This window comes from Tamandua tetradactyla, chromosome X (assembly GCF_023851605.1).
Source record: "Tamandua tetradactyla isolate mTamTet1 chromosome X, mTamTet1.pri, whole genome shotgun sequence".
Taxonomy (NCBI): domain Eukaryota; kingdom Metazoa; phylum Chordata; class Mammalia; order Pilosa; family Myrmecophagidae; genus Tamandua; species Tamandua tetradactyla.
In genome coordinates this window covers 157,501,830-157,524,853 of record NC_135353.1, presented here as the reverse complement: position 1 = coordinate 157,524,853, position 23,024 = coordinate 157,501,830, and the positions used below count along the sequence as shown (strand labels likewise).

At 49.0% G+C, this 23,024-nt stretch overlaps 1 protein-coding gene across 1 annotated transcript in view; it reads left to right on the top strand.

Annotated features, from left to right (window-relative positions):
- Positions 1–6,220: 6,220 nt before the first annotated feature.
- The window catches only part of NHS (NHS actin remodeling regulator), a 332,572-nt gene continuing 315,768 nt past the window's right edge, over positions 6,221–23,024 (top strand). Inside the window, exon 1 of the mRNA XM_077146140.1 lies at positions 6,221–7,288. Within this exon, the coding sequence (XP_077002255.1) occupies positions 6,736–7,288 (553 nt within the window). The 5' untranslated portion in view covers positions 6,221–6,735. The remainder of the gene's footprint in view (positions 7,289–23,024) is intronic.

Sequence of the window (23,024 nt, the reverse complement as noted above, 5' to 3'; positions counted from 1 at the left end):
ATATTTTATTCCCTGGTTTTCTTATTAAAGTCACTAACGTGTCATTGTTGTACCATGAACATTTAACAGCCTAGGAAGAAGAACACACTATTATGCAACTCTTGGCAAAGCCATCATTGATGTAAGGAAATCGTTAAGCTTCGGGAAGTTTTAACTTTCCTACACCCAGTTTCTTATGTTTAATACAAGCTTTGTATTCCTCCCTGGCCTCCCTGATCTCGTAAAGGAAATACGGGAGGGGGAAAGAGGGGGCAGATTAGGAAGCGACAAAAATCAGGCTGAGCCATTTCCAGTGCCTACACTTCCATCAGTGATTAATCAAACTGATGGGGAATTCTAATTCAGTGCTTTGCTCCCCTTAAGCCCTGTAATTGTGGTGCCTGCAAACCCAAAGGAAACACGTCGTGCTCTGCATGCTCAGGCACATAGCTTTTAAGTCTTCATAACTCTGTAATTACTACAGTGCTTTCTTTCAAATCTGGCTCGGTTTGACTTCCTTAATGAGCACTGCAATCTTGATAAAGTTTGAAGTTTGCTGCCTCTGCTGTTCACAAGGACAAAATCTCAGACTGATAATGTGGGTTGCAGTTCTGACTCCCTCTAGTTTCTCTCCGAAAGAGCTGATTTATTTCAGGACCACTACCTTCAAAAGCACCTCCTCTGGGTCCGAGCCAGCGCTGGGTGTTTTCATCACACAAGTGGAGAGGGAATTGAGAGCAGTTGCAAAAACAGAAAAACACATCTACACACACACACAAGAAAGGCAGGGGCGGGAGTGGGGGGGCTTTGAACCCTTGGAGAAGGGCTCTTTGGCTTATTAATGTCATGTGCTCTAGAGACTATGGTTCATCTTACCCACTTGAAGAATTTTTTTTTATAGGAAATATATTAAAAGTCCACTTCCCCTCTGTGAACCGAGTCCTGCCAAAGAGTAAAAGTTACAACTCAGCTTAAAAGAAAAGCATCATAATTTCCATATTCCGTCTCTTACTGCCCAGTTTTCAGGATTTAAGAAAAAAATGACCTGTTGGAAATGCCAATTAATGATTCTAGTCAAAAGTACATCTCTTCTTGCAGTTAGTTGGAGGGTCTCTTAATTTTAGCCACTCTCAGTTGCTCTTAAGCACGTACTGATGCTCGGTCACAGCTTTTTAGTCTTTTCGTTTCTAAGCTATAAGGACCAGGTTTGCTTCTGGAAACCTGCTTCAGTCTGCATGCCCCCAGACAGCACCAGTCACTCTGGGATTCTAGCTAGCACTTAATTCTCCTCTCTATTATAGCTTGCCTGGCGTTGTGCTACATTATTTGTTTATGTGTCTGTCTACCCCACTAGACTGCACCCTTTGAGAGAGATGTTTATGTCTTCTTTCCTTTTATATCCCCAGCATCTAACAGAGGCCTGAGCGCCCACTAAATATTTGCACTCATTAAATATAAGCATCCGGTAAATGTTTGTTGCCTAAACAGAGGGATGAATAAGTGAATGAAAAGTGCCTTGTTGTTTGCTATCACCATCTGCTTTAACTCTGTCAGTTATTTTGAATTATGTATTTGCAGTTCTGACTAGATACAGATTTGGCATGTTCAAAATTATATTCAGTCGTAAAACGTGAGGCTGGGATTTTTGAAGATAAGAAAGAAGTAGAAATTTCTCCCACTGGCAACAGTGTGAGTAATCAGCAGTTCCCTGCACTGGAAGGGAAAAACGCTCATCTGGACCCAACCTGGATTCACAGTTCTTGGCATTTGGTGGTGGGGGCGGGGGACCATTTAATAGCATTGTCAATAGATTTTTTGCTTGCCCAGGTTTCCTTGTCAATAAAATGTAGAGAAGAATCCCTGTCCTTCATACTTGGTAGGCTAAATGAGGATTTTTGAGGAAGAAAAGCACAATATAAAACAAAGGGAGACTCTTCACTGGTGGTCTAAAGGCTTCTTCTCCCTTAAAACCATAAAACTATGTGACTCACAGCTATCAGTGTACACACACCTATTCTCACTTGTATGGTGGCTTAATATTTTTGATATATTAATGAAGGTGTTTTTCCCCTGGTGTTTCCTGGGAACACTGGTCAACAAAGCCAAATTCACGGTGCTTGAACTGGAAGAATATGGGTTTTTGAGTTTCAAAAACTAAGCGATGAAGGCCTCGGACATACTGTTTATGCTGTAAACCAGACGCTGGAAGAATGCGTGTCCCTCGGCCAAGGTGGCAGACAAGAGGGGACTGCTGGCCTGCTCCGTGAATTGGCGATGCCAGAGGAGAGAGGGGATTGGCGATGGATCTCCGAGCTCAGAACCTAACAGAGAACTTGGGAGAACCCCTTGGGGAACCTGAAGGTGGTGGCCTCCTGGGGAGAGAGGGGCAAGTAACATCTTCTCAACCCTGCAGCCTGTGCTGCTTCCCTTCACTTCAAAGCGCCCGCCTCTTCAGCCTTTCTTTCCCCCTACAGGTGTTGGTCTGTGCTGTAACCTCGTTTTTAAGTGCAACCTGAGCCCCCAGATGTTTTCTGCTTGAATATCAACCACATGGCTCTCAGTTTCCAATAGATAGGGACCTCGCCCTCCTCCTCCACCCATCCACCACCCACTGTCAAGCCATCGCTCCCTCGTTTGGTAAGCTCAGTGACCTTCCATGACAAGACAATTTAACATTGCGTTTTCTATGAAACTGTATTCAGCTACTTTCAAATTGTCTTTTGTTGCTGTTGTTGTTTTTTACTTATGTAAATGTGACATTTTTCTATCTGTAACTTGCGTTGGGATAGAATGCTCAGACTTTTCTCCAATAAAACTAGTGGTAATATATATACACATACATATATATGTATTATTCAGTTAACAGCTTTTTACTAGTGGCAGGGCTTTGGGGGATGAATGAGCGTGGTTAAGTGAGAAACAGGTATAATTGGATGGAAGGAGAGGAGGCTGCCGTCACTCTAATTACATGATTATGCCAACATCCCCATGTAACTCCTGGAATTTCCTGGACAAAAGAAATATTTTTAAAGTAGGTATAATGTTGGTGCCTCATTCACATGGAAATATTTGGAATCAGAACAGACATTTCTGTGTAGTCGTGAAACCTTTGAGGAACCTCAGCTTTTTTGCTTGGGAATCTTAGAGGAAAGGTGACCACGGGTCTGGGAAGGGTGAGGGAAGCTGAGGGCAGAGGGGCCAACCCCACTGTTCAGGAAAGACCTGGTTCCTACTGGGCTGGAGCAGGCAGGAGTGTCACCAGGGGGCATGATGACACAGACGGGACATGTCATTCATTTGACAATGGCGTAAGGTTTATACTGACTGAACAGCTGAGATAATGGGGAAATTGTGCTGGCCTTTGAAATGCTGCCTTTTCTTTCCCTTTTGGCTACGAGTTCATGGTAAGTAATTATGTATGCATGGGTGGCGGTGGCAGTGGCCGTGGCGGTGGCGGTGTGTGAAGAGAGATCGGTGCACACACACGAGTAGGTAAAAAAAATCTAGTTTCTGAAATCAGCCTTGACTTCATCAGAACTTTCCATGGGAAATGAGGAAGATGGTGCAGACGGGACTTGAATAAGAAAGGCACAGCTCTGGGGTGTGTCGAAATCTCATGGGCGATGAGAGCAGTCGTACATCCCACCACGGTGACTGGTTTCAGTATTTCAGGTCTATAAAGTAGGGGCCAAACCAAAACTGGGGGAGGTGGGGCAAGGTAAGTCACAAAGGAGGGGACGGAGATAGGAAAGGGTAGGGTGCAGCTGGGAGGTTGTCGTGAATTTGCCTGTGCATAACTAGCACTTTTTTATTTCCATGGTGTTATGAATGTATAAAGGTCACAAAGTTTTCTAAAAATGGTTCTATTCGTATCTTACAGAGGAATGAGGAAGCCTCCATCATGCAGATCAGTGAATATGCTTATTTTTATTAGTTTTACTTGGGGGGGCATTGAAGGGGGGCTGTCCTTCAAAATCACCAAAAATCAAAAATTAGGGTGACCTTGCAGGGCCCACTGGGGGCCACCACAGGAAGCATGGGGGTGGCTCGGTGGTGTGGTGGTAGGGGACGAGGGAGATCAAAAGCTAAATAATCAACGCTTTTCCTGTTTAACCAAAGGGCTTTATTAACACAGGAGCTCGCAGAGAGCACTGTCCCTTTTGCACATTGGGACCATGCTTTCCATTGGGTTGAAATCTTGACTCGAATCTGTGCCGACCACCTTGGGCAGATGCAAAGGTGGCTAGCCTCTCCTTGAACTTAATTCCTTCCAGAAATGCCCTCGGTCCTGGAGGAGGGCCGGCCAGAGCACCCCCCCCCCACCGCCCCACTCCCCGCAGCTCAGACCTTCCTGCCCTCCTCTTCAGATCATCACCCTGGGTGGACAGGGGCCCTCAAGCTCAGGAAGGGACTTGCCAATAACCCGAAGCCCCCATTGCACGTAACAGCTGCGGACCACTCACTGCCGGGGCCTGGTCCAGCTGGGCCCACTGGAGACCTGAGCCCTTGGCTGCTGCTAATAGGACAGTGCTGGGGAAGGGGAGGGGGAGGGAGAGGCAGGGCGGGCTGGGTCACAGGCTTCTACCCCACTGTCCTTAATACCCCATTGCTCTTTAGGCCTCTGCTTGCTTAGGGACGAGCAGGTGGCCTGGCTACCCAAGCGGAACTCTTGCTCAGGATTCTGAACGGATTAAGAAGTCAAGCTAAATTTTCACACAGCCAGCTTCCAGCTTTTCAGACTCGTGTGAAAAAAAAAAGAACAAACCCGAAAAGACCCTGTTCCAAAATCATCTCATCTTTTCACTTTTTATTTGGACACAAAACCGAATTTACGGTAAAGTTTCAAGGCCCGTGCAATTTACCTACAGTTCCATTTTGAACATTCTGCCATCTATTTTCCTTCTTCTCTCTGCCTATATCAGCATTATCGTCACGATTTTTCTGGTGGTCGCTGCTGCTAAAGCAGTTATGTGTAAATTGAAGACACCGCCCTTTACCCCAAGTCGCAGCATAGATCTTTTAGGAAGAACGACTTTCCCTCGCCAAAAATGTTAATTTTCTTTTGTATGTAGAATAAAACAAGGCTCTGTTGAAGCCTTCATAGCCACGGTGCCCCCCACTCCAAAGGGCTGATCATGGGCCCCTGTGCCGGCTCCACATAAAGCCAGGGAGAGGGGAGCACAGACACCCCACAGGTCTGGAGGACTTTATTGCTTCCATAAAACATATTTTTCCATGTTCTCTTTAGACACATGAAATGAGGGCTGCATTCCCCAGATCTGGCTTGTGGCTTTAAAATAAAAATATTTTGACAGTGTATTTTTTGGGAGGGATGCAAAGCATGTATTTTATTAACATTTCCCCAACTCTTTTTAGGTCTTACAGTGACAGCATCCAGCTTGGAGACTGCTGCAATCGAAAATACATGCCTTTTTCAAAATTATACCTTTCAGTTAACTGAAGGGGAAAACTTTGCTTTCTTCTGTGAACCAGCATCTCCCTGATGGAGAACTTAAAAAGAAAAAAAAAAAAAACACCCCCGTGTGTATGAGGGGCACAGTAGGGTGGCCGGGAGGTAGTGGGGCATAATCTCACCTAATGCTTCAATGAGTTCTGCAAGCAGTTTTCTGGGGATTTTGCTCATTGGTGCTTTGGGGCTCATTCATGATATTCTGTAGAGACCTTCCCCAGAGCAGGTGGCCACGTGCTGGAAAGGGGTATAAACAGCACCCTGGCCACTGTGTCCGCCCCGGGATGCACCCACGCCGCGTCACTCTCCTCAGGTGTCTCGCTGCGTTTACAGTGCCCCGGGGCACTCCGAGGGGCAACCCAATTTTCCCTGCTGAGAGCCCAAAGGACTTGAACAGGGCTGGAATTCGGAGAAGCAACTTGCTCCAACACGCTAAATCTGCCGCATCCCCAGTACCCAACCCTCCTCCCTCCGCCCTCGCTACCCACACCCCACCCCTACCCCCAACTTGGGGACTCCCCGCCCCCACAACGCTGACAATCCCAGCCCTAAGCCCTGGATCGCGAGGAAGAGGCTTTGCGCCGGAACACGCCCGGCGCGGAGGGGCCGCCAGTGACTCCCAGCGGCGGCACCGGGTGCTGCGCCCCCCTAGCCCGGGCCTTCCCCCCGCCCTGCGTCCGCCCCGCGCCCCCGCACCGCCTCCTGCTCCCGGGCTGGAGGCGGATTCCTCTCTCCGGATTTTCAAAGAGCCTCTCCGAGACCTCCTCCTAGCCCAGGGAGGGAGAGAGAGGCCGGGCGCAATCGCTCCCCGGAGCGGCCGAGGGGTGCGCGGGGAGAGGCCTGCGCCGGGGTACTTTCAAACTGAGACGCGCGCACACACTCACCCCCCCACACACACACACATACACACACACCCACACACGCCCATTTATATAGGCAGCGGCGGCGGCAGCGGCCGGGGCGGCGACGGTGAGCGCAGGAACGATGGAGCTGAGCCAGCCGGCCCCGGTTGAAAGCAAGTGAGGAGAGCCCAGGCGCGCCCCGCGATTTCTGCGCCCCACGCTTGTCATCTTCCCCAGGGAGCGGTGCTCCCGGAGGGAGCCCCGCTGGACTGATTTGCTGAGGGGAAGGCGGGGAAGAGGAGGAGGCCAGGTGAGCGTATCGGGACTGCCAGACCGCATCTTAGCCCGACCGCTGCCCTCTCCCAGCCCAGGTGGGCGCGCCCGGTCCCCCACTCGCCAGGGGCGCGCCGAGGAGACCAGAAAGTCGCGGCTCCGCTGCGCGGGATGCCTTTCGCCAAGAGGATCGTGGAGCCGCAGTGGCTGTGCCGCCAGCGGCGCCCGCCTCCCGGGCCGACGGAGGACGCGAGCGGAGGCTGGGCCGAGCCGCCGCCTCCCCTGCAGCCGCCTGGACTGCGGGACGAGGCCGAGGCGCCGGGGCCCGAGGAGCCACCCCGCGCACCCGCCGCGCCTCCCGGGCCGCCGCCGCCACCGCGGCCCGCGCCGGGCGATCAGGCGCCGCCGCCGCCGCGCGGAGAGGCGCCCGCGGCCGGCGAGGAGAGCTCGGCGGGGGCCCCGGAGGCGGTGTCCGGGGCTGGCGAGGCGTCCTCGGCCGCGGCCGCGGCCGTGCTGCTCATGCTGGACCTGTGCGCCGTCAACAACGCCGCGCTGGCCCGCGTTCTTCGGCAGCTTTCGGACGTGGCCCGGCACGCGTGCAGCCTCTTCCAGGAGCTCGAGAGCGACATCCAGCTCACCCACCGCCGCGTCTGGGCGCTGCAGGGCAAGCTCGGCGGCGTGCAGCGCGTCCTCGGCACGCTGGACCCCAAGCAGGAGGCAGTGCGTGAGTATCCGCGCCGCCCCAGGGCGCTCCGCTCCTGCGCCGCACCCTCGCGCCCTCCGCGGTCGCCGCAATCCCAGCCCCGCAGCGCCGCGCCCGCCGCAGTTTGCACCTTACTCTCCCTTCGCCACCAGACCCCTCCATGGGACGGACCGCAGACCTCCCAGGGCCGAGTGGCCGGTCAGGAGCCCGGCGCGGGGATGCAGACGTGGGAGGGGGAAAGTTACAAGGGCGGCCTCTGAACTCACAAGCAGCAGCAGACTGAGAGGGGGCGGAAAGGGGGGCACCGAGGCGCAGAGGGCTCTGCCGTTCACCTCCCGGGCTCGCCTTCCAGGTCGCCCGCCCGCTGCCCTCCCCCTCCCCTGGGGGGCGGGGGGCAACTCCAGTGGTGTCCAGCAGCTCCGCCCCGAGCCCCATAGCCGACCCTATACGTGTTTGGGGCGCTCGAAGAAGAGTGATGGGTGCCCTTCCCGGGCTCCTGCACCGCCGCGGCGGTTTTGTCACTTTTGTTGTGACCTCGGGCTGCATGGAGCCCCGAACTTGTGTCTTGCCACAGAGCGCGGCGCAGCTCGCCTCTGAGAGTGAACTCCGAAGCGCTCTGCCCTGACCCTTGAGGCGCAGAGGGGCCGCGGGGAGGGGCGCGGGAAGGGGCGAGGGTGTCCCGGGCCCTGGGGAGATGAACGAGACCCCCCGGACATCTTTTCTGCCTGAAACAGCCCAGGGTTCCCCTGAATGCTTCTTCTGCCCTACGACGGTCCGGTCTCCCCGGGGCTCTGTCGCCCAAATCTGGCCGCGTGTGGATTTAGATACGAACTTGTCCTGCCAGGCTGCGGGGAGGGGGCGAGGAAGGAGGTGTGGGAGACCCCTGGACATCCTTGCTGCCCGATGACCTCACTCTTGCGCCAGCGCATGACTCCCACTAAACGGTCGTTCTGCACCATCTGTCCTACGAGGGGCGCGGGGGCCGGTGCCCCAGTGCACTGTCGCCCGATTCTGGAGGCAGCTGCGGAACCACTTAGGAACAACCCGGGTGGCGGGGCGGGGTCGCTGGGCCGGCGCGCCGGTCCCTTGGCGCTTAGTCCGGCTGCGACGCTCGCGGCGAAGGTGATGTCAGCGGCTCTGACTTACATAAGAAGCTTCCCGGGCTGCTGCGGCAGCTGCGCCGGTGCGCTGGGGCCTCGGAGCGCGCGGGGCGGGGGCGCTTTCGCGGCATCCTTCCCAGGGGATTTCCGGGCACCTCTGCCCTGCCACCCAGCCCACCCCCCTCGCCGTCACTACCCTCCCGCCTTCCACCCCCCACCCCCCACCCCCGCCACCACTACCTCCGCAAACGCTTTGAACCCCGCCCTGGGAATTCGCTGCTTTTCTGCAATAACAATAAGCATAATGAATAAATGATGTGCGCAATCGGTTTTCGCAGCTATAAAAGACCCGGAGTTGGGTTAATGACTGGTTGTTTAAAAGGGCAATTCCAGGGATGAGTTCTGGAAAGAATTAGGACTGCCGTAGACCGAGTCATATTTTACTTCTGGGACTTGAAATAAGCGCTTTAATCCTGCCTCCTTTTTAGCCCAAACCACACAGCAGGGACAGGCCCTTCACTTTCAACAGCGCTGATATCTGGGGAGTGTGTTTGGGGTGAGTGGTGATTTCACTTCAAAAGAGCTGATGGAAAGTTTTGTAGACTGTTGAGTGGTGCACACATTTCCCGTGTGTGTGTGTGTGTGTGTGTGTGTGTGTGTGCGCGCGCGCGCGCGCTCGCGCGTGTGTGTGACATGCACAACCTGGAGTTAGATTTCACACAAGCGTAAAACTCAGTCCGGGGGCAGGAACATACATGCGTCTTCCTTTCCCCTTTTACTTTGGAGGCAGCCCAGAGAGCACTGTGTACCCAGAATTTAACACAGCTCTTTAACAATCCTGTTAACAACTCTTTGGGGGTTAATGGAGAAAACAGAGGCTCTTAAGTGTGCACATACAGTTGATGAATATATACTCTATTTATGTATATTCATGCATACATAAATAACATTTACCATTCCCAGACAGACTTAAAATCCCCTATAATTTATTTTTAATTTATTGAGGTGAACGTCGCATAACATAAAATTACCCATTTTAAAGTGAACAAATCAGTGGCATTTAGTGGTTCATAATGTCATACACCCACCACCTCTATCTAGTTCCAAAACCTTTTCATCACTCCAAAGTAAAGCCCCTTCACTGCCCCACCCCACCCCCCAGCCCCCGGCAACCACAACCTTCCTTCTGTCTCTATGGATTTACCTATCCTGGTTATTTCACATAAATGGAATACATACGGTATATGACCTTTTGGGTTTGGCTTCTTTCTTTTTATTTTATGCTTAGCAGAAAACTTTGGAGGTTTATCCGCATAGTATCTCCTGTTCACCTTCTAAGGACACTGTCTCCACACTGCCTCCAGGTCTCTCGCCTCTCCTGTCCATACGTATTTAGAATGGCGCTGCTCTCATGTGATGTTGAAAATGGCCTGACCTTTGGGAGGACAAGCCCAGTATTATGCATCTTACTTTGGGTTTCCCAAAATGGGGTGCCCGAGACAAGGATTTTGGTGAAGTTGTTTATTTGGGAGGGGATCTCAGGCAGCTCAGAGAGGGAGTGAGAAGGGGAGACAGCCAAGGGAGGAAAGCTGGTAGATATCATGTTACGGAGCTTGTGACCACGGTGAGCCATTGGGATTCAGTCCGGCTGGGGACCCTCTGGGAACACACCTCAAACTTGGTCCACTGAAGAGTGAGGAAACTAGAGTATTTATTTACCAACTTCTCTCCCCCGCTGGTGGAGGGTAGGGCCAGGAGCGTGACCTCCCTGGCTCATGGGTCCGCCTCATGCTCCCAAGGCCAAACACCTCCCTCAGGCAGAGAGATGCAAAGCCTGTGGCATGTACAGGAGTGCCTGCAGGGTCCTCTAGTAAGGACAAAGGGGGTATGAGTGGGGCATCAGTGTCACCTGCTTTATTATGCATCTCCCTTTGGTATTGCGAAAGGCCCAGGGGGGTTTCAAAGGGAGAAGAAAAGTGAACTGCCTTCTCCTTCCTTCCTCTTTCAGGGTGTTTGGGTGCCTCTGCATCCCCTCTAGAGCTTTCTCACCCGGATCACCATTCCCTATGTTGTCTGCTTACAGTTTCATCATTGGACAGTTGCTTCCTGCTACCAGGAGACATACTGGGGTCTTTATGCACGGGGCGACCTGCTCTGACTTACCCTTTAGCAAAGCCACTCTGGAGGCGAGTCTGGAGGTTGGTAGACCAGTTAGACCGTTTGAGTGGTGATGACAAGGACTAGGGTGGCAGCTGTTGAGATACTGAGGAGGGGTCAGATTCTGGATTCATTCTGGAAATAGAATGGATGGGACTTACTGATTAGATTGGGTACAGGGTGTGAGAGAAAGAAAGGAATTAAGGATGACTCCTAATGTTTTGGCTTGAACAACTTGTAGAAGGTGGTATCACTTACTGAAATGGGGAAGGCTAATGGGAAAGTAGAGAATTTATTTTGGAGAAAACCACAGACTCATTGGTTTTCTATTTGGGCCATGTTAAGTTTCAGATGCCTGATTGATCTTAGATAACTGAGTGGAACTGCTGATAGACAATTGGGTATGTGGGCCTAGAGCTCAGGAGGAAGGTTCAGGCTGGAGCTCGTGGGTAGAGACAGTATCTGAAGCCTAAGAGCTTGGGACAGTGTAGAAGGTAGAGAGAAGAGGGCCAGGACGCAGCCCAGGGAAATAGAATGGACAGAGAAATAGAATGGAGGAGAGAGGGTAGGAAAGAGCAACCAACAAGGTAGAAGGAAAACCAGGAGAGTGTGGTGTGATGGAAGTTGGAAATGGTTTCGACAATGGGGAAGAAATCAACTTAGTTCAAATGCTTTTGGGAGCAAGATGGGGACTGCGAAGAGGTCATGGGGTTTGCTAACTAGTAAACAACTAGTGGCCCTGATGGTCCTATTTTGGTGGAGGGTGGGGGTGAAAACCAGATAAGAGGAGTTGGAGAGAGAATGAGAGGCACAGAAGAGGAGATAGTGACTAGAGACAACTCTTGTAAGGGGAATGGAGAAACAGAGAAGTTTCTGGAAGGAACAAGGCCAAAGAAGGTTTTCTTAAAACATATTGATACGTAGGCATGTTTGGATTCCACGGAGAGGGGAAAGCTGATGATGGGGAATGAACAGGGAGAATGAACAGGGTGATTATGGAGGTCCTTGAGTCGCCGAGAGGGGATGAGATCAGAGTTCTGTAGAGGCTGTGGGGTAGGTGTTAGTAGGGAGCAGGGAAGCATCATGTACAGGAACTGGAGAGAAGCTGGAGCATGCCACAGAGGGGCATGTGATCTTCTGATTACATCCATTTTCTCTGTGAGGCATGGGGTGAGGTCATCAGCCACGAGGAGATTGGCGAGGTGATGAGGAAAGGGAAAGTGTTCATAGTTGTCTCGCAGAAGGGCCATGGATGTAGGAACAAAGTGGAGTGGGTTAGCTGGCTCTATTGAGAGCCTTCCGGGATTTCTGGTTATAAATGTGGGGTGAATACAGCTTTTCAGTCACTAAAACCTGAGCCTTTGGGAGTACTTCATGAGCCTCGACCTCAAGCTGTTCATCCTTAGACATTTTGATGTTATTGACTTCTATGGTTGCTGTTGAGTAAGTTAACCACATATCCCTCGCTAAGTGAGCCAACTACAAAAAAAGTGGACAAATTGTCAATGTAAAGCTTGGTTAATTTTCAGAAAGTGAACAACTCATGTAATCCCCACCCAGCTCAAAAACTAGAACATTACTGCACCCTCCACCGCCCCCCTTTGCGCCCCCTACTGATGACTCTCCCCCTCTCCAGAGGTAACCCGTATCCTCAAGCCCACCTCCATCAATTAGATTTTCCTATGTTTTGAACTTTATGCAAGTGGAATCATAACGTGTGCACTTTTTACTATTTAGCATTCTTCATGCAACATTGTGTTTGCACGATTATTCTGTGTTGTTGTGTATAAATCCAGATTTTTCATTCTCATTGCGGAATGAAATCCCACTGTGGGATTATACCATAGTTTATTGATCCATATTCCTGATGATGGACCTTTGGATTGGTTCTCGTTTGGGGCTATCGCTATGAACATTTTTGTATGCATCTTTTGATGAGCATATATGCCCACACGGCTGTTGGGTATATATCTAGAAGTGGAATTGCTGGACCAGAAGGGATGGATAGATTTGGCTTTAGTAGATACTGCCTACTAGTTTTCTCAGCTGGTTGGACCAATTTATTCTCCCAGAAGTGAAGGTAAGTTCCAGTTGCTCCACAGCCTTAAAAAACTGGTATTACCTTTTTAATTGTAGCCACTCTGCTGTGTGTATTGTCTTGCAGAAGATCTTTATATAATTCGGATGGAAGTCCTTTGTCACCTGTAGGTATTGCAAATGCCATTTCTTGCTCTATGGTTTGCTTTTTCACTCCCTTAAGGTTATTTTTGGATTAGCAGAAGTTTGTATTTTTGTGCAGTCCAATTTATTAGTTCTGTCCTTTGTGTTTTTTGGTGTTCTGCTTAAAAAAACTTTGCTGACCCCAAGGTCATGGTGATATTCTCCCATGTTGTAGAAGTTGTATTGTTTCACTTTTGTCATTTTAGATCTGTGATTCATCTGGAATTGATATTTGCAAACAGCGTGAGATGGGGGTCACAATTAATTTTTTTCCACATGAATGTACTATTGATCCACTGTCACTTACTGAAAAGACCATCATTTCCCCAGTGCACGGCAGTGACACCTTTGTCATCGAGCAAACGGATTGATCTTTTGTTTTTTTGGGTAACATTTATTGAGTTCTGCTGTATGTCAGACCCTGGGCTAAGAGTTTTATATGAATTACCTTATTTAATCTTCACAAGAACTTTATGGGGGAGACACTACTATTTTCTCATTTTACCAAGACATAAAGTGGGTAAGCAACTTGCTCTGGGTAGCAACAGCTAGGAAGTAGTGGAGCCCAGACTCAGGATGCAGGTCTGAGTCCAGAACCTTCGTTCCCCACCTTTAGATTTTTCGGCCACTCAGTGCCATACAAATCCATGGGAACTGCTAAGCTAAAATGCTGCTGGCCACTCAACAAGCTTCATCTCTTTGTTATTCCACTGCATTGCCCCTCCCCACCACCTCTATCTTCCATCCCAATCCAGCCATATGCACCAGTCCTTCTGAACTACTTGATGTTCCCCAACTTGCCAGGCTTTCTCATTTTCCATGCCTATGCATATTCTACCCATTCCTTCTGGAACAGTTTTTATTGGCTAATTCCTCCTAGTTCTTTGACACTCAACTGCCATATCATCTTCTCTGTTAAGTAGACCCTGATCTCTTACCCATCACCTCCCTTGCCTTCAACTTTTTTAGAAGCTTGTGCTAAACTTTATGCTTTTTTTTTGCATTTTGTTCCAGAAAGATCTGGAAGGAGACACTGTTAATGCCCTGTATGTATTCCTTCAGCGCTCACCTCCCATGTTGAAGGCCACTTACTGCAAACTCTTCTGAGTGTCTGATTTGATAACACATCCTGTATTGGCTGCCTTCCTTTCTCCCTCTCAGTCTTCACTCACCCGTGGGTGTTTCCTGGGGTCACCTCCCACATGAACTACTTGCATTTGAATCCCAGTCTCAGGGTCTGCCTCCAGGGGAACCCAAACCAAGACAATATGTTTGATCTTTAAAGGGCGAGAGCAAAGACCGAGAGCTAGACCGAGAGCTGGGGGTATGGCAGATGATGTTTCTCCCACTCTTTCTGTAAAGTACTTTCCCCAGGATTATCATATTAGCCGCTTGCTCAGCCCCTGCCAGAATGTTCTGTGGTTGGTCTAGAAATGACTGTTGCCATCCTGTAATGGGTTCACAGTGTGAACTTGTCTGTTGGTATGGGCGGGGGTATGGGGTGGGGTGGGGTGGGGGGCTCTCCAGTGCTTCATGGGTGAGGAGGGGTGCGGGAAGAACAAGTCTGTTATGGGGACATACCCCCTCAGTTCCTCAGCCTTCCATCAGCCACCCTTTGAGAGTGCTGTCCATTGTCCTGTAAAATGGGTCAGTGCCAGCTTCAGGGGATCCACACTCCCTGTTTGAGAATCATAATTTCAGCCAGAGCAGATACAGAAACTACTAAGCCCTCCAAGGAACGTAGAAGAACTGCATTGGGTGAACTGATCATTTGGGGTTAGTAAGCAATGTCAATCTTGGGCTAGATCTGCTTTTGTAAGGGTGATCCTGCTTTCTCTCCATACTATCCCTCTTACCACTTGCTAAATCCCTTTGCAGGCTGGTTACTTTCTTGGATGTTTCAGTAGCTGTGCTTAGGTTTCTTTTCCTCCTGGTTCTGCTCAGCGAGTTCCTGGAGGCATTATGAGATTCTAGCTTTTTTTAAACCCATCACAGAACAGTTGAGAAGAAAGCAATTTCTCAAAGGCTAATAATTCATGGTCATAATTTCTTCATAACCAATTACGGCAACGTACTTCTTTCTAGACTTTTCTTGTATTGGATTGGGCTTTAACTACTGAGATACTTTACCTAGGAAGTCCTTGAAATTCTGTTGGGCTGATGCTGCTAAGATGGTGACAATTAAGATTTCTTACTTCCTGTGCTTGGAGGCCTTGTCCACAAGGGCCCTCAGGAAGGTGGCAAGTCCTTATAAACTCTCAGAGACATCATCAGTTGCAGAGCTTCTAGTCTACCTTTAGTGGACATTACCTTTAAATTGCAATGACGTGTAAAATCTCTCCTGTTGTCCCACATTAGCCTGTGAGTCTTGAGGATTCACCAACTTAATTTGACATTTTGCTGTTTGAGGGATAGGGACAATTAAACAGAGTTGGAATTTCATTTTGGCAGTTCAGTTTAATTTCTTTTTACTTTATTTTAAAAATCATGGGAAAAGCATACCTGGTATCACAAACCACAAAAATTCCTGAGAGATACTTGTTTGCTTCAAGAGATATTAGAGGATACCATCTTGATAATAAATGGGAATAAAAATAATGAGGTGTCAATGGTTTCAGGACTCTAAGGATCTCATTCTAGGGTCTAGATGTGTTGAAACAACGTTTTGGAGGCCCGTCCCACCAGACTGTAAGCCCACAGAGGGTAGGGACCCTGCCCCGCTCATCTTTGTAAATGGCTCAGACAGGCACAGTCAATTTTTGTTTCTATGACATTAATGTCCATCCCTCAGTCCATTCATCAGTAGACATGAGAAGGTTTGGGTGTACTGAAATCATAATCTGAGGACTTGGGTTCCCATATATTCAAAATTACTTACTTCAAAAGTGCCAAAGTGAAATTAACCAAGAACAAAATGAATTTAATGGGTGTCGTAGAATCTTGGGATCTTAGAGTTGGAAAAGACCTTAGCACCCACGGAATCCAACCTCCCACCCAATCATTTTTAAGGAATCCCAAATGTCAGTCCATCTGGTTTCCAGGCCCTGTGTGACCCCTGGGAGTGGGAAGTAGCCATCACCACCCCTTCCTGTACCCTGCTCCAATTTTATTACTGGGTAGTTCCTATTCTCCAATACTCCTTACCTACATTGAGCCTAACCTCAGCTTCTTGTAATGCCAGCCTGTTGGTCTTAGTTCCATCATCTGAAGCCATGTGGACTCTCCCTATAACCATTTCTCCAAGACATCTTTTAGGTGTTTGGAAATTACATTATGGTCCCTTCTAAGCTTTCTTCATCCCCAGTAAAAGAACTTCAGTTCCCTTAATGGGGCTTCCGAAGGCCACGTGTGCAGCGCCCTCCTGCCTGGCTGCCCTCTGCCACAGGAGCAGAGCACGGATGGACCCATTCCTTTTTTGATCTGAACACTTCATAAGGTGAAGATGGTCCTCACTGTGTGACACCATCAGGACATTATTGCTCTGGTGGCCCAACCAAAGCCCTTCCTTTATCAAGGCAGTTCATGAGGTTCCTGCTATTCCATTTGTGCAGTTGGTGTTTTGAACTTCAATTTCACCAGACTCTTCCGTTGTCTCTGTTCAATTGAATCTTGCTTGCTCTGCTCTTTCATTTCCAATCAGTGGTGATGGTTTAAAGTCTCGATTCAGTGTGTCAGCTGCTGCCCACAGCGTTTTGCTCTCTGTAGACATCATAAACATGATTCTATGCCATCACCCACATCTTTGATAAAAATTATTGTTCAGATGGACTCCAAGCTAGAGGCTGTTGGCAGGCAGTACCAGCAGGGTCCATCCAAGTCCATGCCTATCAATCAGAATTTCCTGGGTACCATTGTTGCCGCAGCCACTGGTGCACCCCCCCCCCACCTTCCCATTCAAACCACATTTCTCCACCTTGCCCGCAAGATCTATCATCATGAGCGACTGTCAAATGCTTGGCTGAAATCAGGATACCATATGTCTGTAGCATTCCTTTGATCTCCCAGTCTAATAACCCTACTCAAAAGGGAAATGAGGTTAGTCTGGCTCAAACTGGGCCCACTAACAGTAATCAGAGGGGCCTTTTAAATTTTCTTGACTATAATGGGTAAAGGGTTTATGGGGGGCGGTGGGGAAGAGGGAATCTGCTTTGGCTTTTTGTGCAGAAAATGACTTCAATGTTAGACTGCAAGGGGACTCTGGGTCCTAGAGCCCATTTCCCTGACTCTAGTTTGCTTGGTCTATAAAAGGCAGAGAAGCACCTGGAGAGAGCCTTAAGTCCTTGTTCTCTGTTCCCTAAGGAAAGGAAAGGTTTGGACTTCATGACCTTTGGGGTTTGCTTGGGCTCAGTTTGAGCAAGGTTGGCAAGTAACTGGCTTATCTAGTAGTTGAGAGGCAAGACTGCTGTCTGACTGCCCTGATTTCAGATCCCAGCTCCGTGCCTTCAAAGCTCTATGACTTGGGACAATTTACTTCATATTTCTGTTTCTTCATCTGTGGTATCATGGAGATAAACACACAACCTACCGGTTCATTCATTCATTACATGCTAGACACAATTCTACATAATGGAGTCTCATCAGTGAACCAGAAGTTACAAAGGGTTTATATTCCGATGGAGGGAGACAAGCCACCACCACCAAACGCAATACATTTAAGGAAATCACGGAGCAAGTCGGAAGGTGGTAAGTGCCATGGACCAGAAGAAATTAGAGCAGGGCGTGAGCGAGCCAGAGGGGTGGGGTGGGTTTGCCATTTTAAATGGAGTAGTGGTGGTGGTGGGGGGGGCTCATGGAGGAGGTGACATTTGAGCAAAGTTTGGAAAGTGTTGAGGGAGTTAATTATGCAGAATAGCTGGAGGAAGAGTGTTCCAGCAGAGGAGACAACCAGTGCAAAGGCCCTGAGGCCACAGTATGCCTGGCTCCATCTGGGAAGCCAGTGTGGTAGATGGGAAGCCAGTGTGGTAGACGTGGAGTGAGCCGGCAGTAGAGGAGGAGGTGAGGAGGCTGGGGAGGTGGGGGAGGGCGGGTCCTACCAAGCCCTTGTAGGATGTCACCTTTTGCTCTGACTTAAGTGGGCAATCACTGGAGGGTCCTAAGCCTAGGCATGACGCGATTGATTTAAAGCTTGAAAGGACTGCTCTGGCTGTTGTGTCAAGAAGACACTGTGGGAGTGGCAGGAGTAGCAGCCGAGAGACCAAGTAAGGCGTCGTCATAATCGTGGGGGAAGATGATGGTGGTTTGGTGAAAGCAGTGAGAAGAGGTGGGATTCCGTTTAGAGCTGCTGACATTTTTGCTTGTTTGTTTCCAGTAGGACACGTTTAGGGCTTGGCAATTCAACCCATACAGAAAGGTACAAAACCGAGAAAGAAAGGCAAGGCCTCATTCCCTCTCTCCCCACCTGACCCACCTCAGAAGGAAACCATGTCATAGTATCTTGTGCTCCTTCCAAGGGCAGGAAAAGCAAATTCTCACATACCCATCTGATGTGTTTTGTGAAGCCACTGCTGCATCCTGAGGAAGTAGGTACTTCCAGACCCTTATTGATGAGTCTTATTTTGATGCCTAGGGAAAATTTAAAAGGTGGCTTAACTAATAGTCTCTTTCAAAACGTAGATACAGTTAAAGGTACAGATTTTCTGGGTATGTTTTGATGAGTTTTAATAGCTGCACGTGCCTGCATGACCCACACGCCTTTCCAGATAGAGAACGTTCCCGTCGGCCTTACTTTTGAGAGAGAAAAGCAGTTATTTGAAGTCTGAGGGCTTGGCTACAGCGCCTGCCGGGGTGGCTGAGTGGCTCTGGGTGTGGAAGGAAGGATGTGATTCCATGAGCACTCCCAGGTCTTCAGGTAGGATTAGAGGAAGAATGAACCATTTCATGTATACAATTTCCAAGCCCACTCAGAACAGCCAAGTTTCCATATTTCGGGTCCGGTGGTGAAGGGTTGCTTGTGATATCTTGCTGCTGGACTTTAAGGGAGGGTCCAGTTTTGGACAAGGATGAGAATCTTGCCTCAGAGGCCCTAGGAGTAACTTCGAAGTAGGAGCTATTCTAAGATAAGACTAAAATAACATTTAACAAGACATTAAAAAGGCATCGAAGAAAAAAAGAAAAGCGTCTGTTACTCTTAGGGACATTTCTAAGGAATGGAAAATTCTGAGTTGTCACTGCCTTCTCAGCTGAGTCTCGTGCTTGAAGTCTTTTTGGCAAGAATCAGATTCCAGATTGTTCTACCTAAGTGCATTGAGGTGTATGAAATAAGAAGCCTTAGTCTGGATTTCAGGTCCTCTTGAGTTTCAATCTTAGACATTTAAGGGAGGGAAGAGCTAGTAGATCTGGGAAGGGCTGACAGCCAGGGAGCCATATTGTTCATTAGAGTATAATATCAATATTTATGTTTCTCTTCAGCATGCATCTGGACTCTGTTCCCTGAGTCTTTTATTTATATTTTAATAATGCGAGTAAAGCTGTATTTTCCTTTTAAATTTCACATCAGATCTGCCACCTCAGCCAACCCCCTCCCCATCCCTGAAGTGATTCATTCGCAAGATGGCGCATGCTTGTGGTGAGTTTCATTCTAGAGATGAGCTGTGAGAGTTCAGCAGAAATAAAGACCGCAGATAACCTCTTCTATGTGTGAAGCTGTGGGGTTTTCTGCTTTACCAGCAGGAGAGGCGCACCCTTAGAAGTTGGAGGCAACGATGAGGGGACGTGGGCAAACCAAGAAGGGACATCGGGGAAGAGTGCCCCGGAAGGTTTTGAAAAGAGTTTCACTTGGGTTAAATGCCTTTGGCATGAGAGAAGAGGTGTTGGAACCCTGCTCAGGTATCAGATGTCACCCAGTGCTCTTCTGGCAAAGTTTTAGCCTTTGCTAATTAAAACTAATCCAACTGCATGAAGAAAAATATATTGTGTAAGGTTGCCTCTTGTGTGGCTTTATTTTAACCCTTTACCCCATATCCTAAGACCAGCAAATCTCGGGCTGGTCATAAGATGCAGGGTGATAATGAAAAATTAGAGCCGCTTACAAATAAATACATGTGAGTAGAAACCATGAGCGGTGCAGGCTGTTACATGTATTGGCTTGTAAATGTAAATATGAAGCTGCTTTGGGGTTTTCTGGATTTAACTGTCAATTCAAAGCCTTTAATGGCTGATGCGTGGGAAGGAAAATTTCAGAACAAGAAACCCAAAAACCCAAAACATGACACCCTCCTTGACTTCTCAAATTGTGCTTTACTCTCTTGCCAAGTAGCCCTGCTTGCTTTTCTGTGGCCTGGTCAGCCCGGTCAGATGAAACCCTGCACTTAGGATGCTCAGGTTCAAAGTTTGCTCCCCGAGGGGACCGGGATTTTGTCATGGTCACAGGCTGCCTTCCTAACCCTGACCACCTCTCTGGTCAAAGGTCAACATCGGTCTTCGATTCTCTGAGTTTTGTCACTTACTGGTTGTGTGACCTTGGGCAAATTCTTAATCACTGTACATCGGTTTCCTTGTCTGAGGGATGGAGGAACTATTCCTGCTCGCCTCAGGGCGGGGTTGTGAAGAGTGAGTGGATTAATCCACAGAACGTGCTGGCAGCGTGTGGGCGTTGATACGCCTGTGCCATTGACGCTCTTCTTTTTGTTGTTTTATCCTTATTATTATCAGGGGGCCTGGATAAAGAAAATTGGTATAAAAAATGGGTAACCCCCCGACCCTGTGCCTGCTTGGTCAGCAGAAATACTCCTGTCAGCTGGGCGCGTGGCTGTGGTTAACATGTGTGTTCTGGCTGGGCTGGCCCGACTCCTGTGGCAGGGCAAGAACAATTTAGTATCTGGCTGCCTTTGCGATGTCTGCTGATGGTAGTGGAGGCCCAGCTACAGCGTTGTGCCCTCATGGCAATGATGTAGAGGCAGATGCCCAGGCCCTTTCTAGGACTGTCTGTATTTTCCCCTATAAAGCCACGTCCAGGGCTTTGTCTTCTGCCCTTTGTAGTCAGGCATGAAGCATGGAACAGCTAGCAGGAGACAGGATATTATACAGCTGGGGAGTCCATGGCAGGGAATGCCTAGATGGTCACCTGCCCTTTTCCTTTTCCTCTTGGGCATGTGGCCAGATCACATTTCCCAGACTCCCTTTCGGTCAGGTAGGATCATGTGACTGAGTTCTGTCCAGTGAAATGTGGGAGGGATGGTATGCTCCACCTCTGGGGATAGCTTATAAAAGCTCCTACACAATCCTCGGCAATTTGTTTCTTCTCCGCTCTGCTGGGTGCATGCAGAGGGTCCAGCAGAAGACTCCCAGGCCCTAGGGAATGGCGGAGCCACAAGACAGAAGGAGCCTGGGCTCCTGAAACTCTGTCTGGCATGCTGTCCACCTGTACTTGATTGGATTTCACCGGAGGGAGAAATTAGCCTTTATGGCCAATTTGGGGGCTGTCTGTTACAAGACTTAGCTGACCCTGACTAATATCGAGGTACAGTGCAGGGAGGAAAAAGGAGTGATTTTCCTGAAAATGCACAGAAGATGAAGGTACCCCATAGTAGTTGGTGTTCTTTCCCCGAGTAATAGAGGTATGGATCTATAGGGTTTTCTTCTCCTGAGAGACATAAAGAGTTCCTAAGTGTGACCAGAGGCAGTGTGGCAGCTTTGCTCAAAGAAGCGAATGGATAGGACAACTTGTTAGTAGAGCTCCTCTTTCTAGAAACAGTGTTGCTACTTGGAACCAAAAGAGTTCACCGATTCATTCTCTCTCCCGCTTTCTCTCTGTATCTGTGAGACACACATATTTTTGTAGAACTTACAAAATTCTAATGCTAGCCTAAATACAGAAAAGTACACAAATCAGGAGTGCACAGCTCAGGGAATTTTTGTAAGCAGATCCTTCCTCTGTAAGCAGCACCCAGATCGAAAAACAGTGTTTGCGGTCCCCTAGAAATTATGCCAAAGCTCCCTTCCAGCCAGCCCTCCCTGGGGGTAACTGTGGTCCCAACTTCTAACAGCATGGATTACTTTGGCTTGTTTTGGACTCATAAAATATGTGCTTTTTACTCTCTGGCTTCTTTTGCTCAAAACTGTATCTGTGTGATTCATTCATGCTGTCACATGTAGTCATGCTTCATTCATTTACTTTCATTGCTGGGTAGTATCCCTTTGCATGAACAGGCCATGATTTATTTGTCCCTTCTATACCGAGGGCAATCCAGGTAGTCTCCTGTTTGGGCCATTTTGAATAATGTTACTATGAACATTTCAGTTCCTGCACATTTCTGTTGGGTAAAAACACAAGGACAGGAATTTTACAAAAATGTGTCCCTCAATAAGACTCTTCAAGGCTGTAGACAGTGACTGTACTTGTTCCAGGCTGTCCCTTGACTTCTGATCCAGGCCAAGCAAAAGCCCTGCTCTGTTTTTCTGGAATGCAAATGATTATCACATCGCGGAAAGCACTGATCTTGCATGGCCAAGTTTTGGTGTCTAAAATGGACGAAACTTGATCTACTTAAAAGGACCATTTCCTCTGCCGCCCCCCCCCCCCTTTTAAATTAAAACCTAGTTATGGGGCCTTTTGACTCACAGAATGGGGCTCATCACAAAGCTGTGTTTGAAATCCCTTGCAATCTCCGTGTCATCGGAGTTTGACATTGGAATCTCTGTTGGCAGCTGCTTCAGCCCTTCCTCTGTGAGAAGGCGAATCCTTTAGGATTTTAAAATTGCTTCCTCTCACTGGGGAGGGAGTGGAGGGGGGAAGACTGCTGAGGTCTCTAATCGCCTGGCTGGATTAGCTTTAGAGCTGTGAGGAGTTGGCCTTCTCGAATTGCCACTAGGCCTCAAGATGATCCACAAAATCCAGGCAGAGCAGAACATTTCCCCAGAAGAGCGAGAGGGACCTACGAGGGGGAGAGCTTTCCATCCACGGGTGGAGGGGTTTTCTTTTTTGTGGCGCTGCCCTCAGAGCCTCGGATACCTGAACCACACAGCAGCAATCCACGCTGGCTTGAACTCTGTGGATTGGGGGATTGTGAAGGCCTCGAGTGAACTCTGAAACTGCCCACAGGACCTTCTTTCAAACTCACGACCTTGGCTCAGCTTCCCAAACTCCTTGGGCCGAGGTTTGAAGCCCTGGGCTCCAAGAGTGAAGGAGCTGGCCTGCCAGTCCCACAGGCATCTTCACTCTTGGGTTGGAGGTGGCCATGACTAGAGACTTTGAGGAGCTGAGATTTTAGTCTGAGGCTTCCCCTTCAAGCATATAAAAAAAGACATTTGAAATATCTTTGAGGCCAGGGCAGACCAACGGC